The sequence below is a fragment of the Peromyscus californicus genome, unplaced genomic scaffold, assembly GCF_007827085.1.
Source record: "Peromyscus californicus insignis strain IS unplaced genomic scaffold, ASM782708v3 Scaffold_3__1_contigs__length_106647218, whole genome shotgun sequence".
Classification (NCBI taxonomy): domain Eukaryota; kingdom Metazoa; phylum Chordata; class Mammalia; order Rodentia; family Cricetidae; genus Peromyscus; species Peromyscus californicus.
In genome coordinates, this window is record NW_026294551.1 from 5,806,579 (window position 1) to 5,827,867 (window position 21,289).

At 52.6% G+C, this 21,289-nt stretch overlaps 2 protein-coding genes across 4 annotated transcripts in view; one reads left to right on the plus strand and one right to left on the minus strand.

Annotated features, from left to right (window-relative positions):
• Rhbdf2 (rhomboid 5 homolog 2) overlaps window positions 1-9,607 on the plus strand; it is a 28,422-nt gene extending 18,815 nt beyond the window's left edge. For 2 of the 3 annotated variants that reach the window (XM_052758814.1, XM_052758815.1), the window contains exons 4-19: window positions 495-619; window positions 1,985-2,180; window positions 2,259-2,462; window positions 3,030-3,158; window positions 3,448-3,566; window positions 3,673-3,870; window positions 4,845-4,956; window positions 5,158-5,232; window positions 5,386-5,547; window positions 5,770-5,876; window positions 5,991-6,054; window positions 6,152-6,246; window positions 6,469-6,544; window positions 6,672-6,772; window positions 6,957-7,110; window positions 7,663-9,604. In XM_052758814.1, coding sequence (XP_052614774.1) covers window positions 495-619; window positions 1,985-2,180; window positions 2,259-2,462; window positions 3,030-3,158; window positions 3,448-3,566; window positions 3,673-3,870; window positions 4,845-4,956; window positions 5,158-5,232; window positions 5,386-5,547; window positions 5,770-5,876; window positions 5,991-6,054; window positions 6,152-6,246; window positions 6,469-6,544; window positions 6,672-6,772; window positions 6,957-7,110; window positions 7,663-8,082 — 2,337 coding nt within the window. In that variant the 3' untranslated portion in view covers window positions 8,083-9,604. Of the gene's footprint in view, window positions 1-494; window positions 620-1,984; window positions 2,181-2,258; window positions 2,463-3,029; window positions 3,159-3,447; window positions 3,567-3,672; window positions 3,871-4,844; window positions 4,957-5,157; window positions 5,233-5,385; window positions 5,548-5,769; window positions 5,877-5,990; window positions 6,055-6,151; window positions 6,247-6,468; window positions 6,545-6,671; window positions 6,773-6,956; window positions 7,111-7,662 lie in introns of those variants that run through there. The other variant, XM_052758817.1, reaches the window with a different exon arrangement.
• Window positions 9,608-9,711: 104 nt separating this feature from the next.
• Window positions 9,712-20,042, minus strand: Aanat (aralkylamine N-acetyltransferase). Its single transcript, XM_052759589.1, has 4 exons — window positions 19,514-20,042; window positions 11,795-15,497; window positions 11,360-11,514; window positions 9,712-10,846 (listed from the first exon to the last, which is right to left on the minus strand). The coding sequence occupies exons 2-4, from the start codon at window positions 11,955-11,957 to the stop codon at window positions 10,541-10,543; spliced, it is 624 nt and encodes a 207-aa protein (XP_052615549.1). The 5' UTR covers window positions 11,958-15,497; window positions 19,514-20,042; the 3' UTR covers window positions 9,712-10,540.
• Window positions 20,043-21,289: the final 1,247 nt, after the last annotated feature.

A 21,289-nucleotide genomic window follows, 5' to 3' on the forward strand; every position in this document is an offset into this window, starting at 1 on the left:
GGCAGATCATGTTTAGGGAGGATTTGCTGGGGTTTACTGGAAAAACGTGATGTGTTTTGTTCCTTTTTTTGAGACAAGGCCCATGTAGCCCAGGTTAGCCTCGAGCTTGCTATGTAGTCAACAATTACCTTGAACTTCTGATTTTTGGCCTCTCCTTCCTGAGTGCTGGGGTTGCATGTGTTCACTACCTGGTGCATATAGTTCTGGGACTTGAACCCAGGGCCTTGTGGATGCCAGGCAAGCACTCTGCCAACTTGAGCTACATCCCCAGGCCTTGCTAGAAAACACTAGGAAAAGTTCATTTTAAGTTCAGAATGAAGGACTTGTGGAGGGAGCGGGTGCAGCTCAGTAGTCTAGTGTTAAAGTGGCCTGGCGTGTCGAAGGGTCTGGGTTCTGTCCCAACACGGCAGTAAAAAGGAGGGAATGGGGACACAAAAGCAGCAGGCGCTGAATGGGCTATGCGCTCAGCACGTGTCCTCCTCACTGCCCCGCAGAGGCCCAAGAACCCAGCCTACCTGAAGAGTGTCAGCCTCCAGGAACCCCAAGGACGATGGCAGGATGGTACAGAGAAACGCCCTGGCTTCCGCCGCCAGGCCTCTCTGTCCCAGAGCATCCGCAAGTGAGCACCTGGGCCCCACCTGGACACCCCAGCAGCCTGCACTTTCTGGGCACCTGATCTCTCACAGGGCGCGAGCCCCGTGTCCCCTTTCCAGAAGGAGTAGACACAGTCAGTAAGAGACAGCTCCCTGAGGAGGTGGATGCCACAATCTAATGTGGTGGCGTGGATGGGGGAACCTGGCCCCAGGTGTGAGCCTGACAGGAAGTGCCGCAGCATGCTGCAGAGGGGCCTCCCAGTTCCTCTCCTCAGGATGTAGCCTTCACTCTAAGCCTGGTCACTGGGCTGTAGCTTGGGACTGAGGGGCTCAGGGAAGCCGATCCCCGGGACCCTGAAGGTATACGGTGCAGCAGGTGGTTACCTTATACACACAGAAGCACACCTGCCATCACCCTCAGGTCGCCTACACACACACACACACACACACACACACACACACACACACACACACCACCATCCCTTATGCCACTTTCCCTAAACTCGTGAACCATTACCTCCGTTACCTCATACACATGTACCCTCAACCTACACATCACCTTCCCCGTGTACACACACCCACACGACGCTTGTCACCTTCCCAGAACACACATACTGTCATCCCCCATGCTGCCTCCTTTAAACACATGCACTTTTATCCCTCACCTCCCCGTGCACACACATGCACCATCACCTACCCCCGTGCACACACATGCACCATCACCCACCACTGTGCACACACACGCACCATCACCCCCCACCTCCCTGTGCACACACATGCACCATCACCCCCACCTCCCTGTGCACACACATGCACCATCACCCCCACCTCCCTGTGCACACACATGCACCATCACCCCCACCTCCCTGTGCACACACATGCACCATCACCCCCACCTCCCTGTGCACACACATGCACCATCACCCCCACCTCCCTGTGCACACACATGCACCATCACCCCCACCTCCCTGTGCACACACACGCACCATCACCCCCACCTCCCTGTGCACACACATGCACCATCACCCCCACCTCCCTGTGCACACACACGCACCATCACCCCCACCTCCCTGTGCACACACACGCACCATCACCCCCACCTCCCTGTGCACACACATGCACCATCACCCCCACCTCCCTGTGCACTCATTCACCATCACCCCCACCTCCCTGTGCACACACATGCACCATCACCCCCACCTCCCTGTGCACACACATGCACCATCACCCACCACTGTGTACACACACGCACCATCACCCCCCACCTCCCTGTGCACACACATGCACCATCACCCCCCACCTTCCCTGCACATACACGTGTACCAGGACCCCTCATACCCCCCTCCCTCGAAGTGTGGGCACAGGTTTGCACCCTTCCGTATCTTTCACAGGGGCACAGCCCAGTGGTTCGGGGTCAGTGGCGACTGGGAAGGCAAGCGACAGAACTGGCAGCGTCGCAGCCTGCACCACTGCAGCGTGCACTATGGCAGGCTCAAGGCCTCGTGCCAGAGGGAACTGGAGCTGCCCAGCCAGGAGGTGCCCTCCTTCCAGGGCACTGAGTCTCCGAAACCCTGCAAGATGCCCAAGGTGGGCTCCGTGGAAGTAAGGGGCAGTGGGCAGCTCTCCCGGGGCCTGGGCACCTTGCTCACCCACTGTCTCTTGCAGATCGTGGATCCGCTGGCCCGGGGACGGGCCTTCCGCCACCCAGATGAGGTGGACCGGCCTCACGCTCCCCACCCACCTCTGACTCCAGGGGTCTTGTCCCTCACATCCTTCACTAGCGTCCGCTCTGGCTACTCCCATCTGCCCCGCCGCAAAAGGATCTCGGTTGCCCATATGAGCTTTCAGGCAGCCGCCGCCCTCCTCAAGGTGAGACCCATGCTGAAGGATGTATGTCTCCATCCGTGGCCGCCACTTAGCTCACCTAGGTGTCTGCCCTCTGTGTCAAAGCTGTGAGTGCATGCATACCCAGATGACCAGGGATACCTGTGTACTGGGCCCCAGTTCCCCTGCGAGACCCTCACCGACCCTGTGTTTTAGGAAGTGTCTTTCTCCTGTTGTGGGAGGAATGACAGGAGATGAAGGATCGCACCAGTGGGCAAGGGCCTAGTGTGCTGGGCCAAGAGGCAGCAGTGAGGGGACACAGCCCCAGACTTAAGCATGATAGTATGGAATATGGACACCTTGAGTATTGGAGTGCCAACCACTCATGTTAACAGGCAAAAGGCTGTGAGGGAAAAGCTGATCCGAAACCTTGGAAGGAGAGGCTGTGTAGGCCAGCAGCAGCTGGAGCCCCACCCTGGCCTTCTGCTCCGAGCAGTTCCTTCAGCCCATCCACTTATCAGATGCTCCATGCCTTTGCCAGTCTGCAAGCTGCCCCTTTGGTCCTGGGTTCTGGGTCTTAATACTGAGGGTATGCTTCTGTTCTGTGCCCAGGGGCGCTCAGTGCTAGATGCCACTGGGCAGCGGTGCCGGAATGTCAAACGAAGCTTTGCCTACCCCAGCTTCCTGGAGGAGGATGCGGTCGACGGCGCAGACACCTTCGACTCCTCCTTTTTTAGTAAGGCAAGCATGGGGTGTGGACTCTGGGCGGGGGCTGGGGTGGCCTGGGAGCTGGGAGAAGTAGCCTTGGCCTTGACTGTCCTGCCAGGATCCCTGAAAGGTCCAAAGGCAGGATGGGGTGTGTCCTTTGTGAGCCATTGGGCTGGGCTCCCATAGCGGGGGATCTGGAGTCAGGGACGACAGGCATGTGGCTTCCCCTTCCATCCTGAAGAGACCGCACAGATTGGCGTGCCAGGGGATGATACTTGGGACAGTGACTCCTTACCCTGTCTCTGGTGCCCCTCCACTCCAGGAAGAAATGAGCTCCATGCACGATGATGTATTTGAGTCTCCTCCACTCTCTGCTAGCAACTTCCGAGGGGTCCCACACTCCGCCTCCCCAGTCTCCCCTGATGGAGTGCAAATTCCTCTGTGAGTACAGGGTGGGGACTCTCCAGTGCCCTGCCTTTCATCTGCCAGGCTCTGCCCCCATTCACCCTGGGAGGGTCCTCAGGCTGAGAACCTTTGTCACCACCAGAAAAGAGTACAGCGGCCGGACCCCAGCTCCTGGGACCCAGCGCGGCAAGCGCATTGCCTCCAAAGTAAAGCACTTTGCGTTTGACCGGAAGAAGCGGCACTACGGCCTGGGTGTGGTAGGCAACTGGCTGAACCGCAGCTACCGCCGCAGCATCAGCAGCACCGTGCAGCAACAGCTGGAGAGCTTTGACAGCCACCGGTGAGCCCCCAGGAGCTAGCCTGAACTGGGACTGTTTCCAGAGCTTCCAAACCTCTCAGGGCCCTCACCCCAGACGCGGCCCCTTCTTGTTCAGTAAACGTGTCAAGAGCACCCCCTGCAGGTCTGTCTCGTAATGACAAGCTCCCAGACATGCGCTGGTATGAAGGTGGAGAGAACCCACTCCCCAAAGCTGTCCTCTGACCTCCACATTCGTGTCATGTCGTGTGCACACACACCCCAATATACATCATGCGCACACACACACACACACACACACACACACACACACACACACACACACTAATAATAAACAAATAATTTAATGTTTAATCCCAGTACTCAAGAGGCAGAGGTAGACAGAGCTCTGTGAGTTCAAAGCCAGCCTGGTCTATATATTGAGTTGTAGCTAATGCTCCATAGAGATACCTTGTCTCAAAACCAAAGAAGTTAAAACAGAACAAAAGGAGTTGGAGCCTGGAGTGAGGGATTCTGGGGGAAGTTGGGCACAGAAATGTTAAGAGAAACTGGAAATTAAAAAATGAGATAGTCACAGTATGATCGGCAATGTGATCATAGACATCGGACTCCAAATTATACAAAGTAAGAAATGACAGGTGTGGTGGGTGAGTGGCTGGGGTAAGGGGTGGGTGGAGTCTCCCAGGTGATGTAAAGTGTGTACAAGGCCCTGGGGCTTCAGGGTGGTGGCTGTTCCAGGAAGTGCATGCAGAGGAGAAGGGAAGAGATGAGCATAGCCAGCCTCGACAGTTAGCAGTAGCGTGGGTGATGCTGATTTATCCACATTCTTCATCCACATCCCATCCGGGGTCTTAAACAGAGAGACACTTGGAGATGCATCTTCTGAGTTTATGTGGGGAAGGCTGAACTGGGGTGATCACAGAGCCCGGGGAAGTCTGCCATGTCCAGGGGAAGGCAGGGTGTGAACTTGCTGGGCTGATGGAGGCCTCTGCCTACAGGCCCTACTTTACCTACTGGCTGACCTTTGTCCACATCATCATCACCCTGCTGGTGATCTGCACCTATGGCATTGCACCTGTGGGCTTTGCCCAGCATGTCACCACCCAGCTGGTGAGTAGGGCTCTCCCAAAGGGCTTCAGCACACTGGGCACCAAGTATCTCCCACCACAGCGGCCTGGCCCAAGGTGGAGGTGCTGAGGCTCACAGCCTGCATCTTTCCTAGAGGCTCCATTCTGGGGATGCCACCCATCCCCTCTCCTCTCACACTCAGGACTCTGGCTCCTCTAATGCCTCAAACTACCTCCTTGATAGGTGCTGAAGAACAGAGGTGTATACGAGAGCGTGAAATACATCCAGCAGGAGAACTTCTGGATTGGCCCCAGCTCGGTGAGGCTCAGGCTGGGTATGCCTGGGAGCCCTGTATCCTGTCACTCCACACTGGGTAGATGAGCAGTTGGGGGAGGCTCCACGGTGGCTGCAGGGTGCCCTGCCCCTTCTGAGTATGGAGTGCTGGCTCACCAGCCCCTTTCCCAATCCCAGATTGACCTGATCCACCTAGGAGCCAAGTTCTCACCCTGCATCCGGAAAGACCAGCAAATTGAGCAGCTGGTGCGGAGGGAGCGTGACATCGAGCGCGCCTCAGGCTGCTGCGTCCAGAATGACCGCTCGGGCTGCATCCAGACCCAGAAGAAGGACTGCTCGGTGGGTCCAGCCCCGAACCCTGCCAGCTCCACCACATCGCTCCTTCCCTTCCCAGCCCAGCAGACAAGCCCAAAGCCGGGCTGGGAAAGTTGGACAGAATGGCTCCTAGGAAGTACCTGAGCCCTGGGGAAATGGGAATAGCCCTTGTCCCGGAGGGTTCCCTGCCTGCACCATCTGAATGACATCGCCCTGGCATGACCTGACCTCCTCTCCACCGTCTAGGAGACGTTGGCCACCTTTGTGAAGTGGCAGAATGATACTGGGCCCTCGGATAAGTCTGACCAGGGCCAGAAGCAGCCGTCAGCGGTTGTGTGCCACCAGGACCCCAGGTACAGCCCAGAGCCGCCTGTGGGCCCAGCCATCTGAGCTGCCTGCTGGGCTGCTGGCGGGTGGGTGCGGCGGGCTGGGGTGGCCCAACTCTTCATTTTGCCCACTGCTTTCAGGACTTGTGAAGAACCAGCCTCCAGTGGGGCCCACATCTGGCCTGATGACATTACCAAGTGGCCGGTACGTGAGTGACTCATGCAGAAGGCTGTCGGATGAGGGTGGGGACGTCTGGCTTCCTGTCACTGCGGCCCACCGCCATCGGCACCCTCTCCCTTAGATTTGCACAGAGCAGGCCCAGAGCAACCACACGGGCTTACTGCATATAGACTGCGAGATCAAAGGCCGCCCCTGCTGCATTGGTACCAAGGGCAGGTGAGCCAGCGCCCCCAACCCCGCAGGCTGATGGACCTCTGCAGCTGTCCTCTGTCCTCTGCTCGTGGGGGATGGGGTGGCGGGGGCGGGGGAGGACGACAAGGACAGTGAGACAGAAGGGAGCTTGCTCCATCCTGCCTGCCATGACCAGGTGCTGGGCTCCAGCCTCGGTGGGCAGGGGCCCTTTAGAATGCTCGTGCCCTGTCTGCTCCCTGTCCACAGCTGTGAGATCACCACTCGGGAGTACTGTGAGTTCATGCATGGCTATTTCCACGAGGAGGCAACGCTCTGTTCCCAGGTAGGCAAAGGCTGTCTGGGTTGTAAGCTGCAAGGGTCGTAAGGCTCACTGGATCCTTCCCATTTGGAAGCCTCAGATCTGGCCTGCCTCCTAGGGCAGCACTAACAACCCTGTGTCCCCTACCCAGGTGCACTGCTTAGACAAGGTGTGCGGACTACTGCCTTTCCTCAACCCTGAGGTTCCTGACCAGTTCTACCGGATCTGGCTGTCTCTCTTCCTGCATGCTGGGTAAGAGGTGCCTTGCTGCCCCTTGCCCAGACTCCTGTGCCTTCCCACCTAGATGCTAGAGAAAGGGCTTCTGGACCGGGCACAGCAGGCTCAGCCTGCCAGCGCCGACTGCACCTGTGGCATGCCCAGCTGGTGGGCATGGGCACATGAGGAAGGCTGATGATGCTCATGTCTCTACCCCCAGCATAGTGCACTGCCTTGTGTCTGTGGTCTTCCAAATGACCATCCTGAGGGATCTAGAGAAGCTGGCTGGCTGGCACCGAATCTCCATCATCTTCATCCTTAGTGGTATCACAGGCAACCTGGCCAGTGCCATCTTTCTCCCCTATCGGGCAGAGGTAGGACTTGGGAGAGAAGGGCAAAGCGGGTGGGGTGTGCCCTTCCTTTTGGGCCTAAAGCTTTGTGGCATGTGGGGAGGGCTGACCCCACTGCTTCTTGCTCTGGTCTCACCCCAGGAGCTGCAGGAAGGGCACAGAGCCCCTGTTGTGTCCAGCTGAACTATAGATGGACAGCTAAGCTGGAACGTACTGATTGGTCCCTTAATTCTCGGCAGGCGGGAACAGGGACAGTCTTGAGTCACCAGGGATCCCCACTCCTTGCTCAGGGAAACCCTACATGTGGCTGCTCTCCACCCTCAGGAGGAGAGGTCTCTTGAGCCATTCACCTCGAGTCTGTTGCCCCTTCTGGTCTGTGCTCTGTGCACTGCCTGTGGTCTCCTCGGAGCAGGCTGGCTTGTGCTAAGTCCCAGGGTCCCGCACCCAGGTTTTCTGCAAGGATGTGCAGAGCAAGCTCAGCCGCTCCTGCCTCATCCTCTGAGTGCGAGATGTGCCCCAGGGCTGGTACCCCCGTACCCAGAGTCAGTGTGCCACCTCTCTCCTCCCCGACCCCAGGTGGGCCCGGCTGGGTCACAGTTTGGCCTCCTTGCGTGCCTCTTCGTGGAGCTTTTCCAGAGCTGGCAGCTGCTGGAGCGACCGTGGAAGGCCTTCTTCAACCTGTCGGCCATTGTGCTTTTCCTCTTCATCTGTGGCCTCCTGCCCTGGATAGACAACATTGCCCACATCTTCGGTTTCCTCAGCGGCATGCTGCTGGCCTTTGCCTTCCTGCCCTACATCACCTTCGGCACCAGCGACAAGTACCGCAAGCGAGCACTCATCCTGGTGTCGCTGCTGGTCTTCGCCGGGCTCTTCGCCTCCCTGGTGCTGTGGCTCTACTTCTACCCCATCCACTGGCCCTGGATCGAGTACCTCACCTGCTTTCCCTTCACCAGTCGGTTCTGTGAGAAGTATGAGCTGGACCAGGTGCTACACTAACTTCGCAGAGAGGGGGTCTGTGGAGACTTGCTGCCAGCGGGGCCCTGGGCTCGCTCTCCAGACAAGGGTGACTGCACAGGACACAGGTAGTGCAGGCAGGTTCCCCAGGGAGATGAGACCTCCCTTTCTCGGGTCTGGATGTTCCTGACCCAAGCTTGGGGGACATCCAGGACACCTGTTTCTTCACAGCTCAGGTCCTAGGCTCTGCCTGCCTTTCTTCCCCGGTAGAGACAATTACTTCTCTTCCCAGGCTCAGGGCTCTGGCCTGTGCGGGTGCTGTCTTCTAGTGTCACTGTGACTGTAACCTCGCCAGACACACAGCTGCTCCCTCAGCTGTCCCCAGGGTTGAGGTCCCTACCATGCTGCTATGACCCATCTTCCTGTTTCTCCTCTCCTCCCAGTCCTACAAGCCCTTCCTGCGTTTGTCCATGGACTCGTGAACCTGCTCCTCAGGCTCCTGGACAGAGCATTGTGGTAAAGGCTTTGGCCGTTGTCCAGGGGCAGTGACAAGCAAGGAGAGATGGCTCTATGGGATGCTAAGGGATGTTAAGAAGCCAGATCTGCTAAGCCACCAGCTCAGCCCTAGCTCCAGCATCCGTATCTGGCCTCACAGGCCGGCTCTGATGTTGGGATGTCCCCACCACCTCCGCCTCACTCCTGCCTATGTGGCCAGGGGCTGAGCCCCCTTAAGGACTGGCTCCCAGGGGATGCTTGAGGCTCAGCCAGGCCTGGTGTTTTGTTTGTTTTTCCAGTTTATATTATGGTCCTAATTTTTTACAGTAACGCTAACTTTGTATGGACGATGTCTCAAGTTTATTCAATAGCATTCTCTATCAAAATACTGCTTTTAGCCTCAAGCCTCTGGGAGATTGAAAACCCAAACTTGGAGCTGGAGAGGAGGCTCACTTCTGTCCTTGAGGAGGACCCGGGGTCAGTTCCCATCTTAGACCCATGTCAGGTGGTCCACAACTACTGTCGCCTCAGCCCCACGGGTCCAGTGCTCTCCTCTGGCCTCCAGAGCACCCTCTCACACAGACACACTTAACAAATATATAGAAATGAGTATTTTTTTAAAAAAATACTCAAGCCAGGCAATGGTAGTACACACCTTTAAGCCCAGCACTCAGGAGTCAGAGGCAGGCAGATCTCTGAGTTCAAGGCCAGCCTGGTCTACAGAAGTGGGTTCCAGGACAGCCAGGGCTACAGAGAGAAACCCTGTCTCAAAAACAAACAAACAAAAACCACTCAGAGACTGGAGATATTAAAAGCACTGTCTGTTCTTCCAGAAGATCTGGGTTCAGTTCCCAGAACCCACATGGCAGATCATCTGTAACTACAGTTCCAGGGGATCCAACTCCATCTGGCCTCCACAGGCACCTGCATGTATCTCTGTGTACCAGACGTATGCAGCACATATATATTAGGAGGCAGAGGTAGATGGACTTCTAAGTTTGAAGGCAGCCTGGTCTATGTAGTGAGTCCTAGGTCAGCCTGAGCTACAAGACCCTTTCTAAAAAAATATATTTTTTTTTAATTTAAAAACTAAAGACTTCGGTGTGAGGGCAGCCAGCCATGAGGCTGAGGCAGACTGGGAAACTTGGGATTTCTCTGGCACTTAGTTGAGCCAAAAACCAGACTGAGATGGCCAGGGAGATGCCGAGGACCCTGACAGGACTGGGTTGCATGGAGAGACCCGAGATCTCAACCCCAGCTGCTCTGCCTTTGCTCCGGGGCAGAAAGAGAGCTGACCATCTGCAGAACCGGCCTGTTTTGGCAGAGGCGACTTGGTGGGAGGTCAGGTGGGGTTTGCTCTCCAATCAGCTCACTCAGGAGACCCTGCACACACCCATGGCCCACAGCCACTGGAGACATAAGTGCTTTATTAGTGGGGCTGGAGTGGGAACCAGGACAGAAGCAGAACCTGGGCAAGCAGGTGAGCGGGCACACTGGTGCCCAAGTGCAGTGGGGTGCGGCCCTGTAGCACTTCCCAACCCCACGGTCGCCACTATTCACAGGTCCTGGTCCCAGGCCCTTCTCAAATTCAGCTGCTGGGTGTCCCTCATTCCCAGTTAGGAGCCAGGAAGGGGTGTCAGTCTTGGGAGAACAAGGACCCCCAGAATCAGGGCACCGCACTGGGACGCAGAGACAGCGGGTCGAGGAGGAAGTGTGGGGACAGACCTCCCGCTGCTCCGGTTCCCCATCCTGGTCTTGGCTTTGTGCACAGTTTAGAATGCAAGAAGTCCTCTGGGGACAGATGGCAGCCTATGCTGGGGCGAAGCCACCTCGTGTGCTCTTTTTGACCCTTACCTCTCCACTCCAGTTGGCAACTGCTGGCTCCTTCATGCTAGCCAGCTCTACTTGGATGGACTCTAGGCAGAGAAGGGTGTGGCGTGGGAGTTAGGAGCCCCCAGCCTGCTTGCTGCTCCCACCCTCTTCACGGCCAAGTGGGCGGCTTGGGTCAACAGCCACTGTTCCTGCGCAGGAAGGCATGGCACCGTAAGGAACACTGGAGCTCTGTGAAGGTGAGGGAGCCCACAGTGACGGCGCACGGGCCCACAGCCTGGAAGCCAAATTTCTCGTAGAAAGGCACCAGTGCATCTTCGCACATGAGCACAGCCCGCCGCACAGCCGGCTGGCCCCCCAGGTGGTGCAGGTATCGCCAGAGCAGGACAGAGCCCTTGCCCTGCTGTCTGAAGGTGTGGTGCACTGCCAGGACATGCAGGTGAGCCGTGCGGCCTCCAGGCCTGTGCAGCGTCAGCGATTCCTGGGGGCGGGCGAGGGACGGGGTGTCTGGGTTACTTCTGCTGATACCTGCTCCTCGAAACCCAACTCTAACCAAAAGGAAGGGTGTCCCAGGTACCAGAGTAGCCGGGGCTCCCTTCTCACCCCGACAGGGCCCCGCTGTGAGCCACATCTACAGTCCTACAGACAAAACTTTAAAGGTCTTTTGAGACTCTGAAGCAGTAATTTTCAACCTGTGGATTGTAACCCCTTAGGGTCTAACGACCCTTTCACCTAAGACGATTGGAAAACAGGTATTTACATTACAATTCATAACAGTAGCAAATTACAGTTACGAAGTCACAACGAAAATAATTTCATGGTTGGGATCACCACAACATGAGAAACTATATTAAAGGGCCACAGTGTTAGGAAGGTTGAGAACACTGCTCTAGAGGGTTGGGCAGAGGGCTCTTGCCTTGGGAGGGGCCTGCTGCTTGGATTTACTTTGCTCGGAAGGAGACTTCCATCTCTGAGGAGCTCTACCTGCCCTCACCTGAGTAAGTCTCTCCTTGTCCCAAAGTGAGCCGATGACGAAGGCCACAAGGCGACCCTCCTCGAACCAGCCCAATGACAGCTCTGGACACAGGGTTAGGAAGTGTCGGATCTCATCCAGGTAGAGGGGACAGGTACCCGAGACAGAGATAAAGGCTGTGACAGATGGCAAGGGTGAATGACGTTTGCTGTGCCACCTGTCCACTGTTGGTACACAAGTGGCCACTCGGGTGCCCCCCTCTAGGAAAGCACGAGACTCTGGGCTGTTGCCTCCTAGTCTAGGGCACACATCATTCTCTCGCTCGCTCTCTCCCTCAGTGTGTGTGTGGGGGGGCGGGGGGTGCACGCGCGCGTGTTCTCAAATTTAACTCCCAAAGGCCGGAGCCTCAGGATAAGACAACAGTCAACTCAGAGTACCCTCCCAAGGGCCACTCACCTTCACGCTCGATCTCAAACACACTGATGGCATCCTCGGGAGTGAGGCAGCGGAACTCGCTGGCAGGGAGTGTGTGGCGCCGCTGGCAGCCCAGGAACTCTGAGGTCCCAGGTGGCAGGCGCAGGGCCTCGGGTTTCAGGGAGTGGATGCTCAACATGGGCATCTGGCTGCTGAACCCTCCCAGGGGTTCTCCAGCTTCAGAAGTGGTCCCTTAGCACCTGTCAGAGAAGAGAGGGAGCCTGGCCTTCTTCTTGAAGACTGCAAGTCAGGCGTCTCTGGCGACAGATCCAGTCCCCAGGCAAATCCCCAGCCTGGACCTCCAGGCAAATCCCAGGAACTTGAAATGGTAGTGTATCTCCTCACTTTCACTCAAGAGCTAAAGGTCGAGCTGGAGAGATGGCTCAACAGTTAAGAGCACTGGCTACTCTTACAGAGGACACAGTTCAATTCCCAGCACCCACATAACAACTGTAACTACAAGATCTGACACCCTCACACAGACATACATGCAGGCAAAACACCAATGTACATAAAATAGAAATAAATTAAAAAACAAAAAAAGCTAGAGGTCCCTCAGAGCAGATGTCCAAAACTCCAGACAGATTCCACTGCCCTCCAGGTATCTGAGCCTTGGTAGATTGTAGACACACCAACACTGTTGCCCAAAGGTGCAGTAGAGCAAGGATGCATGAACCTCCAACCTCATCTACTGACTCTGTGGTGTGGGAAGGCACCCAGGCCCCTGATACCACCAGTCATGCGGCTTGTCTTACCCAGAGGGAGACGTCTAGTCTTGTGGATGAGATAGCATGGCCAGGAGATTTTCTCAGTTTTTGTTTTTTAAAGGAAAGGTGCCTGTGTGGATGTGTGCACATGTGTGCATGAGCCCACAGAGGCCAGAGGCATTGGGCGTGGAGCTGGAGCTCCAGGTGCTTGTGAGCTGCCAAGTGTGGGTGCCAGGAACTGAACTAAGACCACAGGGAGAGGGACATGTGCTCTTAATCTCTGAGCTGTCTCTCCTTCCCCAGGCTAGGAGCTTTTTAGGTTGCCCCAGGCTTTAATCCAGGAGAAAAATCTCTTTAATTAATGTGAGCCTGAGCACCACGTTTTCCCAGATGACGTCAGACTACGTCAAGCTCAGGAGATGGGGGATAAGACGGTTAAAGAGTCTGAGACTGCAGAGTCCCAGGTGGGGAGGGTCAGGTATGGAGGGCATGCAGGAAAACTGTCCACCAGCTTAGGCTCATAGAACATGCCCGTGTGGGTACCCTCTTTCCTATAACATCCCACAAACTGGTTGTCCTTAGAGGATGCCTTCCATACATCTGCTTTCAAAAGGGGCTGGCGTTAAGGTGGGACAGCTAGGCAGGTAAAGGGACTTGCCACCAAGCCTGAGAACCTGAGCTTGGTCCCTGGGACCCATATGATAGAGGGAGAGAACCAACTCCTACAAGTTCTCTGTCTTGCACATGTGCACACCCACACATGCACATAAAATAAATAAAATGCAATAAAAATTCTTTTTTTTTTTTTTAACATGGGTGGTGGAGATAGCCCAAGCCTGAGGGAGGAACTAAGCACAATCCTCAAAACCCAAGAAAAGCCAGGTGCAATGCCCATCGCCCAGTGTCTGCAAACCTAGCATGGCCAAGACAGGGCTGGGCAAACCCCTGGGACTCACTGGCTCCCTTCGCCAGCCTAACCTACCTGGTGAACTCAGAACAGTGAGAAATCCTATCCCCCCAAAATGAAGTCGATGGTTGCTGAGGGGTGACACCAACCCCTGGCCTCCATTACACATGCACACACATACGTACAAAGAGTCGGGGATGAGGGCCCACTTACCAGAACTGTAAGGAGTCCAAGTGTCCCCAACACAGAGCTAGTCACCTGGGGGCTGTCACCAGGTGCAGGAACTCAGAGAACCCAAGACTCCTGTCTGCAAAGCAGCTGTAGCACATATCCCCGTGGCAGCATGTGACGTGCGTGGAGATTCCTAATCCCCCTGGCCCTGCCTCCCATGTTACACCAGGTGGGATGATGCCGGCAGTCAGGCCCTGGCCCCATCACGCTGAGGACAGGCGTCAGCAGTGGCATGAGGACACAGAAGGAATTACCAGTGGCTGTCTCAGGCCCTTGGTCCTAGAAAGGGCATGGGCTTAGCCTGGGGGTCTGACTGTAATCCCTGCTCTATCCCCAGCTGGCTGGGCACCAGCAATCACCTTCCGTCCCTCAGGGACCAGTTTGCCCATGCCTCTGAGGGTCTTTCCTGGTCTGGCAGCCTGCTACTACTTATAGCCACAAACCTGGGGAGGCAGGTTCTACAATCCACAGGTCATCCTGCCAGGTGAGTGTAACTGTCTCCCTTTTACAGAGGAGGAAATTGAGCTCTGTTCAATAACATCATGGACCCTGTCAGGCACCAGGAGAGTAGGAAAGTCCCCAGGAACAGTTTTCATCGTCTTCAGAGCAGAAACGCCTAAATGCCACCACCAAAGTGAGAGCTATGGGTTTATACAAAAGGTCACTACAAACCACCACCATGCAGCACCCTGGAGAACACCAACACAAAGGTGACAGAGGCCAGAAAACAAGAAACACGTGGTGGTTTCTAGTCTGTCACGTGATCCCGGTGTTAGGAACTGGCTGGTGGCTGCCCAGGGGCTGGCCTTAGGAATACTGGTGAGGTAACTGTTCCGTTGAACAATGCATGCAACCTCCTATATGTATGTGACTCTGTCCCTCACACAGCTGTGTCCCCATCCTTCCCACTCACACCTCACTCTGCCTCCCTTAGCTCTGCTCTGCCCAGCACCTGCCCTGTCCATTTACCATACCAGGCTCCTAGTCAGCTCAAGGCACTGAGCCAGGAGGTGCATTCCCTGAAGCCACCACCAGAGGGTGCACCTGCTAGTATCCACGATCCTCGAAGAGGGACAGCCGTTCCAACTTTGGCCCTTGGGGAGACCAGGGCCTGTACAGGCACCGCCATCACACACACATTTTGCTATCTGTGGGGTCCTCTTTCCCCAGGGCCCCTCTTTGTCTGATGCCCCAGGGGCTCCTGTTGTCGCCACAGCTGCTTCCTCCCTGGCCACTTCTTTCGCCTGCAGGAGACCCTCAGCAGATATCTCATGGTTGATCAGAAAGACCTCCTTAGGTTTAGTTTGGGGCCTGGTGGGGAACACATTGCGGACCCCAGCACCCATACTGCCAACGTCCAGGGTTACCCGAGGCTTGTGTCCTTCTTAATTGGTAGTTCCATTGCACCCCCTGGTGTCCAATCACAAGCACCTGTGTATGCCCACAGTCCCATGGCAAGTCTGCATCCCTTTTCACTGACCATCCTCATGGCTAGGCACCATCTGGAAAACACCTCTACACATGCTGACCCTCTGAGAGCAGGATAGGGCGATACATGGCTAAACTGGGGAATCCCACACACTGCACCAGCCAAGAGAGGGAAGTGAAGGGGAGGGAAGTGATGGCTGGGGTCTCCGCTGGCCAATAGGAGGAAAGAACTCTACTGACCTGGGGACCGGGCTCAGCTGGCAGAATGCTTACCTAGCCCAGCACTGTATATTCCGGATGTAGTGGCAGAGGCCTGTGATCCCAGCACATGTGATGGGGAGGCAGGATTAGGAGTTCAAGGTCATCCTCAGCCACATAGTGAGTTCAAGGTCGATCTTAGTTATAACAGATGCTGAGAGAGAGAGAAGCAGAGGAAAAGCATCCCAGATTGATGGGTACAATGATATGATCAAAGGCAGGAAACCCTGAACTGATACACCAAAGCCCTCCCTCAATGTCAGGAGGGAGGAGCGTTCCTTTCTAGTTCCAGCTATGAGACTTCACTGAGACCCTTCAGAATACCCAAGCCACTCCCACCTCTGGGGGCTCTGCTCCCTAGAGACCATGATTAAATTAGCCTGACCTCAGCTTTTGTGTAGGACTGCCAAATTTATTTGTTTGTTTGTTTATTTGGGGTTTGGGGGACAGGGTTTCTCTGTGTAGCCCCGGCTGGCCTGGAACTCACTCTGTAGATCAGGCTGGCCTCGAACTCACAGAGATTCACCTGCCACTGCTGGGATTAAAGTGTGCACCACCACACCTGGTCCCCTTCCTTTCTTTGGTACTGAACTTTGACCTTAAACTTTGGATCTTCCTGCATCTGGCTTCTAAATGCTGGGATTAATGGGCACCACCATGCTAACCTTCTGGGACTTCCAGATTTAGCAAATAAAAATACAAGTGCCCAGTGAAATTTAAATGTTAAATAAGCAACAATCTTTTTCAATAACTTTATGGGTTTTTGGGTTTGTTTTGCTCCCCAAGACAGGGTTTCTTTATGTAGTTTTGGTGCCTGTCCTGGATCTCGCTCTGTAGACCAGGCTGGCGTTGAACTCACAGAGATCTGCCTGGTGAGTGCTAGAATTAAAGGCGTGTGCCACTGCCACCTGGCTAATTTTATGTTTTTTATTATTATTTTTAATTATGTGTGCCTGTGTGGGGGTGTTCATGGGAGTGCAGGTGCTTGTTCAGGAGTGTGTCTGATCCCCCAGAGATGGAGTTTTGGGTGGTTATGAGTTATCTGATGTGGAAGCTGGGGATAAACCCAGGTTCTCTACATGAGCAATGTATTAGTCAGGGTTCTCTAGAGGAACAGAACTGATAGAATAATACTCACATATTTTTTATGCCCAGATCTCAGGGACCCCCAAAAGACCACCACGGAGACCGAATCCCGCATGTAAAAGCAAAGAGTCTTTATTCTCTTCAAGCTCCGAGCTTGGTCTCTCTGTCTGTCCAACGCAGCAGTGAGAGCAGAGAGCCCCAAGCTCAGGTGGGGTGGGGTTTTTATCAGCAGAGGTTGGAGTGAAGGGATTTCTGTGACCCTGATTGGCTGACAATTGTCTAGGGGTATCTGTAAAACAAAAATAGGTGTGTGCTAGACTCAGGGACATCTGGCCACCTTATCTAATTAATGGCTGGAATGTTTGGGATGTCAGGTACTTCCTCACCCCTGGGTGGATCCCTGGGTGATATCAGCTTAAGGCTTTTCCTGGATCTGGGTGTTGCCTGCCAGTAAGCCTGTCACAGAAGCTGTATCTAGGCCCCTACGCCTGTCATGGCTGCTGTTTGGTCAAGCTGTTTTGGGGCCCCTACACACACACACACACACACACACACACACACACACACACACACACACACACACACATACACACATATCTATACATGTATGTATGTATATATATGTATGTATGTATACATGGTGCTCTTAAGCACTGAGCCATCTCTCCAGGCCATGAACAATCTTTCAAATAGAAGCAGTGGCTCTGGTTTGCTTTCTGTTGCTGTGATAAATACCATGACCAAAAGCAACTTGAGGAAGAAAGAGTTTATTTCACCTTACAGCTTACAGTCCATCATGATGGGAAGTCAGGGCAGGAGCTCAAGGTGGGAACTGAAGTAGAAACTATGGAGGAATGTTTCTCACTGGCTTGCTCTTTATGGCTTGCTTAGCTTTCTTTCTTTATTTAAAGATTTATTTATTATGTATACAGTGTTCTGCCTGCATACCAGAAGAGGGCACCAGATTATAGATGGTTGTGAACCACGATGTGATTGCTGGGAATTGAACTCAGGACCTCTGGAAGAGCAGCCAGTGCTCTTAACCTCTGAGCCACCTCTCCAGCCCCACTTTGCTCTCTTATACAACTCGGGACCACCTGGCCAGGTGTGGCACTGCCCACAGTGCACTAGACCCTCCCATAGCAATCAATAATCCAGAAAATGCCCCACAGACACGCTCATAGGGTAATGTGATGGAGGCAATTCCTCAGCTGACATTTCCTCTTTCCAGATGTGTCTAGGTGTGCTGACAAAAACTAGTTGGGTGGTGGTGGTGGTACACTCCTTCAATCCCAGCACTTGGGAGGCAGAGGCTGTCGGATCTCTGTGAGTTCGAGGTCAGAGCGAGTTCCAGGATGGCCAGGACTGTTTTACAGAGAAACCCTGTCTTGAAAAACCAAAACCAAAATCAAACAAATCAAACAAAAAAAAATTGACAAAAATTAAGCAGCACAGGAGGACCCTGCACTATTGAGGCATTGGCCATCACTGTTTATCTGAAAGCTCACCCAGTTTCACCGTTTGACAGGACTGAGAGAGCCAGGGAGAACTCCATACCACATCATAATCAGAGGAGCCAGCATGCTGAGCTGCAGAAGGCCCTGAGCCCCTCGGTCTCCAAACACCTATAAAGTGCCCTATGCCCTGTTGTTCATGTGACCCATCTATTTTCCTGTAATAAGGAACCAAACTGAAGCCATTTTGGATAAAACTTCCATTTTGAATAAGAGCCAAATAAAGTTTAAGTTCCCAAGACCTCCCCAGACCTTCCTGGGTAACAGTTATCTTGGTTGGCAAGTTGAGACATGAATGGTGGGCAAGCCACACCCCCACACTTGAGTAAACCAACCAATGAGAACACGGTAAGTGTATCATAAGGAAATGTTCCTAGAAAAGTCCCCTAATCTCTGAATCCTGATAGGTCAAAAACGTAACTATAACTTGGCACAGAGGTTTGTGATTCTCAGTGTAATGTAAATCCTAATTGGTCTTAATAATAAAAACCTGGAGTCAGATATCAGGGTGAAAGCTGAAAGATCAGAGAAGCAGAGCGGCCAGCCACTGTGAAACTTCTTAACCTCTAGGAATACTGAGACCAAAAGGGCCTAGTTCCTGTCTCCACCTTGCCTTATCACTTCCTCTCTCTGCCCAGCCATACCACTTCCTGTTTCCTCCTCCCAAGTTTTAGAATTAAAGGCATGTGCCTCCCAAGTTCTGGGATCAAAGGCATGAGATCCCAAGTGCTGGGATTAAGGGCGTGTGCCACCATGGTCTGGCCTCTAGTGGCTAGCTCCACACTCTGATCTCCAGACAAGCTTTATTTGTTAGAGCACAAACAAAATATCACCACATTTCCCCCTTTTTGTCTAAAATAAAAAAGAACATTATAACTAATATAAAAACCATATACAATAAGTACAATAACTATATACAATATATACAGGCAATAAATACATCAATAATGTCTAGTCCATTAGCATTTGACAAATTCAGAGAAAATACTCCATTTTCAATCCTATCTTGGGGAGTCCAAAAGGTTGTACCTAATTCACTTTCTATTCTAACTTACATTACCAAAATTATTTTTTATTTATTTTATTTTTTTTTTTTTTGGTTTTTCGAGACAGGGTTTCTCTGTGTAGCTTTGCGCCTTTCCTGGATCTCGCTCTGTAGACCAGGCTGGCCTCGAACTCACAGAGATCTGCCTGGCTCTGCCTCCCGAGTGCTGGGATTAAAGGCGTGCGCCACCACCGCCCGGCCCAAAATTATTTTTTAATGTCTCTCAACCTTATACAATTTACATCTCTTTAGTGAATTTCTTTTCTGGATTTGTTAACAAGGAAAACTATAACTATCTAGTCCTCAACTCCCTCAGAGATCCAAGAAGGAAATAATATTACCTAAGAAAGCAGGAAATGCACACAATCAACTTCTGAAAAATGTGAGAAATGACAGAAACAGCTGGCTGCCTGGACAGTCAACCAAGGTTCCTCTGCAATGTTGAGGCATCTATCTTCGGCCTATAGGCCTAGCATATCTGACAGACTTATCTGTGAAACAGGATTTTATAAAGGGCCTTCCTACCTTGTTTTGGCAAAGTTCAGCAGTCCTTTCTTTTGTGTCCTGCTTGTCCATTTGGACAGCATACTGTCAGCAGTCTCTTGCCCAGTGGCTAACTCTTGCCACAAAGAAAGTAAACTCCACATAGAGTTTCTTCGATGCCCATCATCTTCTCTGAAGTAGATTGGTGCTGCCAGGAGCAGACATGTCTCATTGTCATAAAAAGAAAAAAAAGAACCTTATGTTATTAAAACATCTTAAATACCATATTCTGTAGATCTCTGAAGTGTTTGAAGATGGCCTGTCTTTCTAAAAATATACCTCTGTTTGACCTTGAAAACATTCCTAACATGACTACAAGTTTAATTGTAATAGGTGACTAACTACTAACCTGCATTTCCTTATTATCATAAATGGTTGGTAATAATAACTTTCAAGGACTAAAAATTTGTATTACATTGTTAAATAACCTGTGTAAGTACAATACCTTAAACAAGAGTACAAATGTATGTACAGTATGTTCTAACAAAATTAATCTCAAATTTCTATCAATATGCAAAGACCGCCGGGTGGTGGTGGTGGTGGTGGTGGTGGTGGTGGTGGTGGTGGTGCACGCCTTTAATCCCAGCACTCGGGAGGCAGAGCCAGGCAGATCTCTGTGAGTTCAAGGCTAGCCTGGGCTACCAAGTGAGTTTCAGGAAAGGCGCAAAGCTACACAGAGAAACCCTGTCTCGAAAAACCAAAAAAAAAAAAAAAATATGCAAAGACCATAACAAAGTAAAATATTTAAAACTAGTAGTTGCTTTTTAAAAGTAGATTCAATAATCTACCTGTTTATCCTGTCATTTCTATACCCCCTGTTTTTCTTTTTAGAACAAGATCCCTGAATTAATCTCCTTTGTTTAGCTTTTCCCCCGGACCATTACCAACAACAACTTGTAACCAACTACCCTAAACAATGACAAATATCCGTAACCCACTGAAAGACCCAAAAACCACCTACCCTACATCTTAGGAATGTGGGCGTTGTGTTCTTAAATTTACTTTCTGCTGTCTGAGGGCAACGTCATCTTTAGAGGATCTTGAAAAGAAAAAATTAGGTTAATTGTCAAGTCTTGGGAGAGCTAACTATATCATTTGTTGTCCAGTCTCTGAATAATGGGGAAGTGCAGGGCTTGTCTCAAGTCTAGTGAGGTTGGATCATCTCAGCTAGCCACCTCGAAATTGTCCTGAGCAGTTTGTAGTCCAAAGCCGATCTTTAGGTGGTGGTTTTCAGCTTAGTGGTGTTAAGTTGGAGGATTGCTAGAGGTAAGAAATCTTTCTAGTGGCTGGCTGCTCTGCTTTTCTGATCTTTCAGCTTTCATGATGATATCTGACTCTTGGTTTTTGTTATTAAGACCAACTAGAATTTGCACTACTCTCAGGCTTAAAAGCTCTGTGACAGTCTGGCTTGGGGTTGCAGTTCAGCTCTCAAGTCTGTTCTGCGGTCCTGATCGATCAGTAGTGGCTCAATTACAATACATTCTTGTCATCTGTATTAACTTGGTGTGTGAGTTGTGTTGGCTCCAAGCAGACCCCAGAACATCCCTACCCGAAGCCAGTGATCGTCATTCATGGCTGAAGATTGGAATCACCAGGGATTTGAGAGTTGGGGGATGCTGGAGAGATTTCTCTCAGCCTTTAAGAGCATTGTCTACTCTTCCAGAAGACCCAGGTTCAATTCTCAGCACCCACTTGGTAGCTTACAACCTTCTTTTTTTTTTTTTTTTTGGTTTTTCGAGACAGGGTTTCTCTGTGTAG

Bases quoted from the DNA above. Each gene is read 5' to 3' on its own strand.
- Aanat (XM_052759589.1), bottom strand. From the start codon at position 11,957: ATGCCCATGTTGAGCATCCACTCCCTGAAACCCGAGGCCCTGCGCCTG. The intron at 11,515-11,794 runs GTGAGTGGCCCT...CATCTGTCACAG, and splicing joins GTTTGAGATCGAGCGTGAAG to CCTTTATCTCTGTCTCGGGT. The intron at 10,847-11,359 runs GTGAGGGCAGGT...GCCCGCCCCCAG, and splicing joins ACAAGGAGAGACTTACTCAG to GAATCGCTGACGCTGCACAG.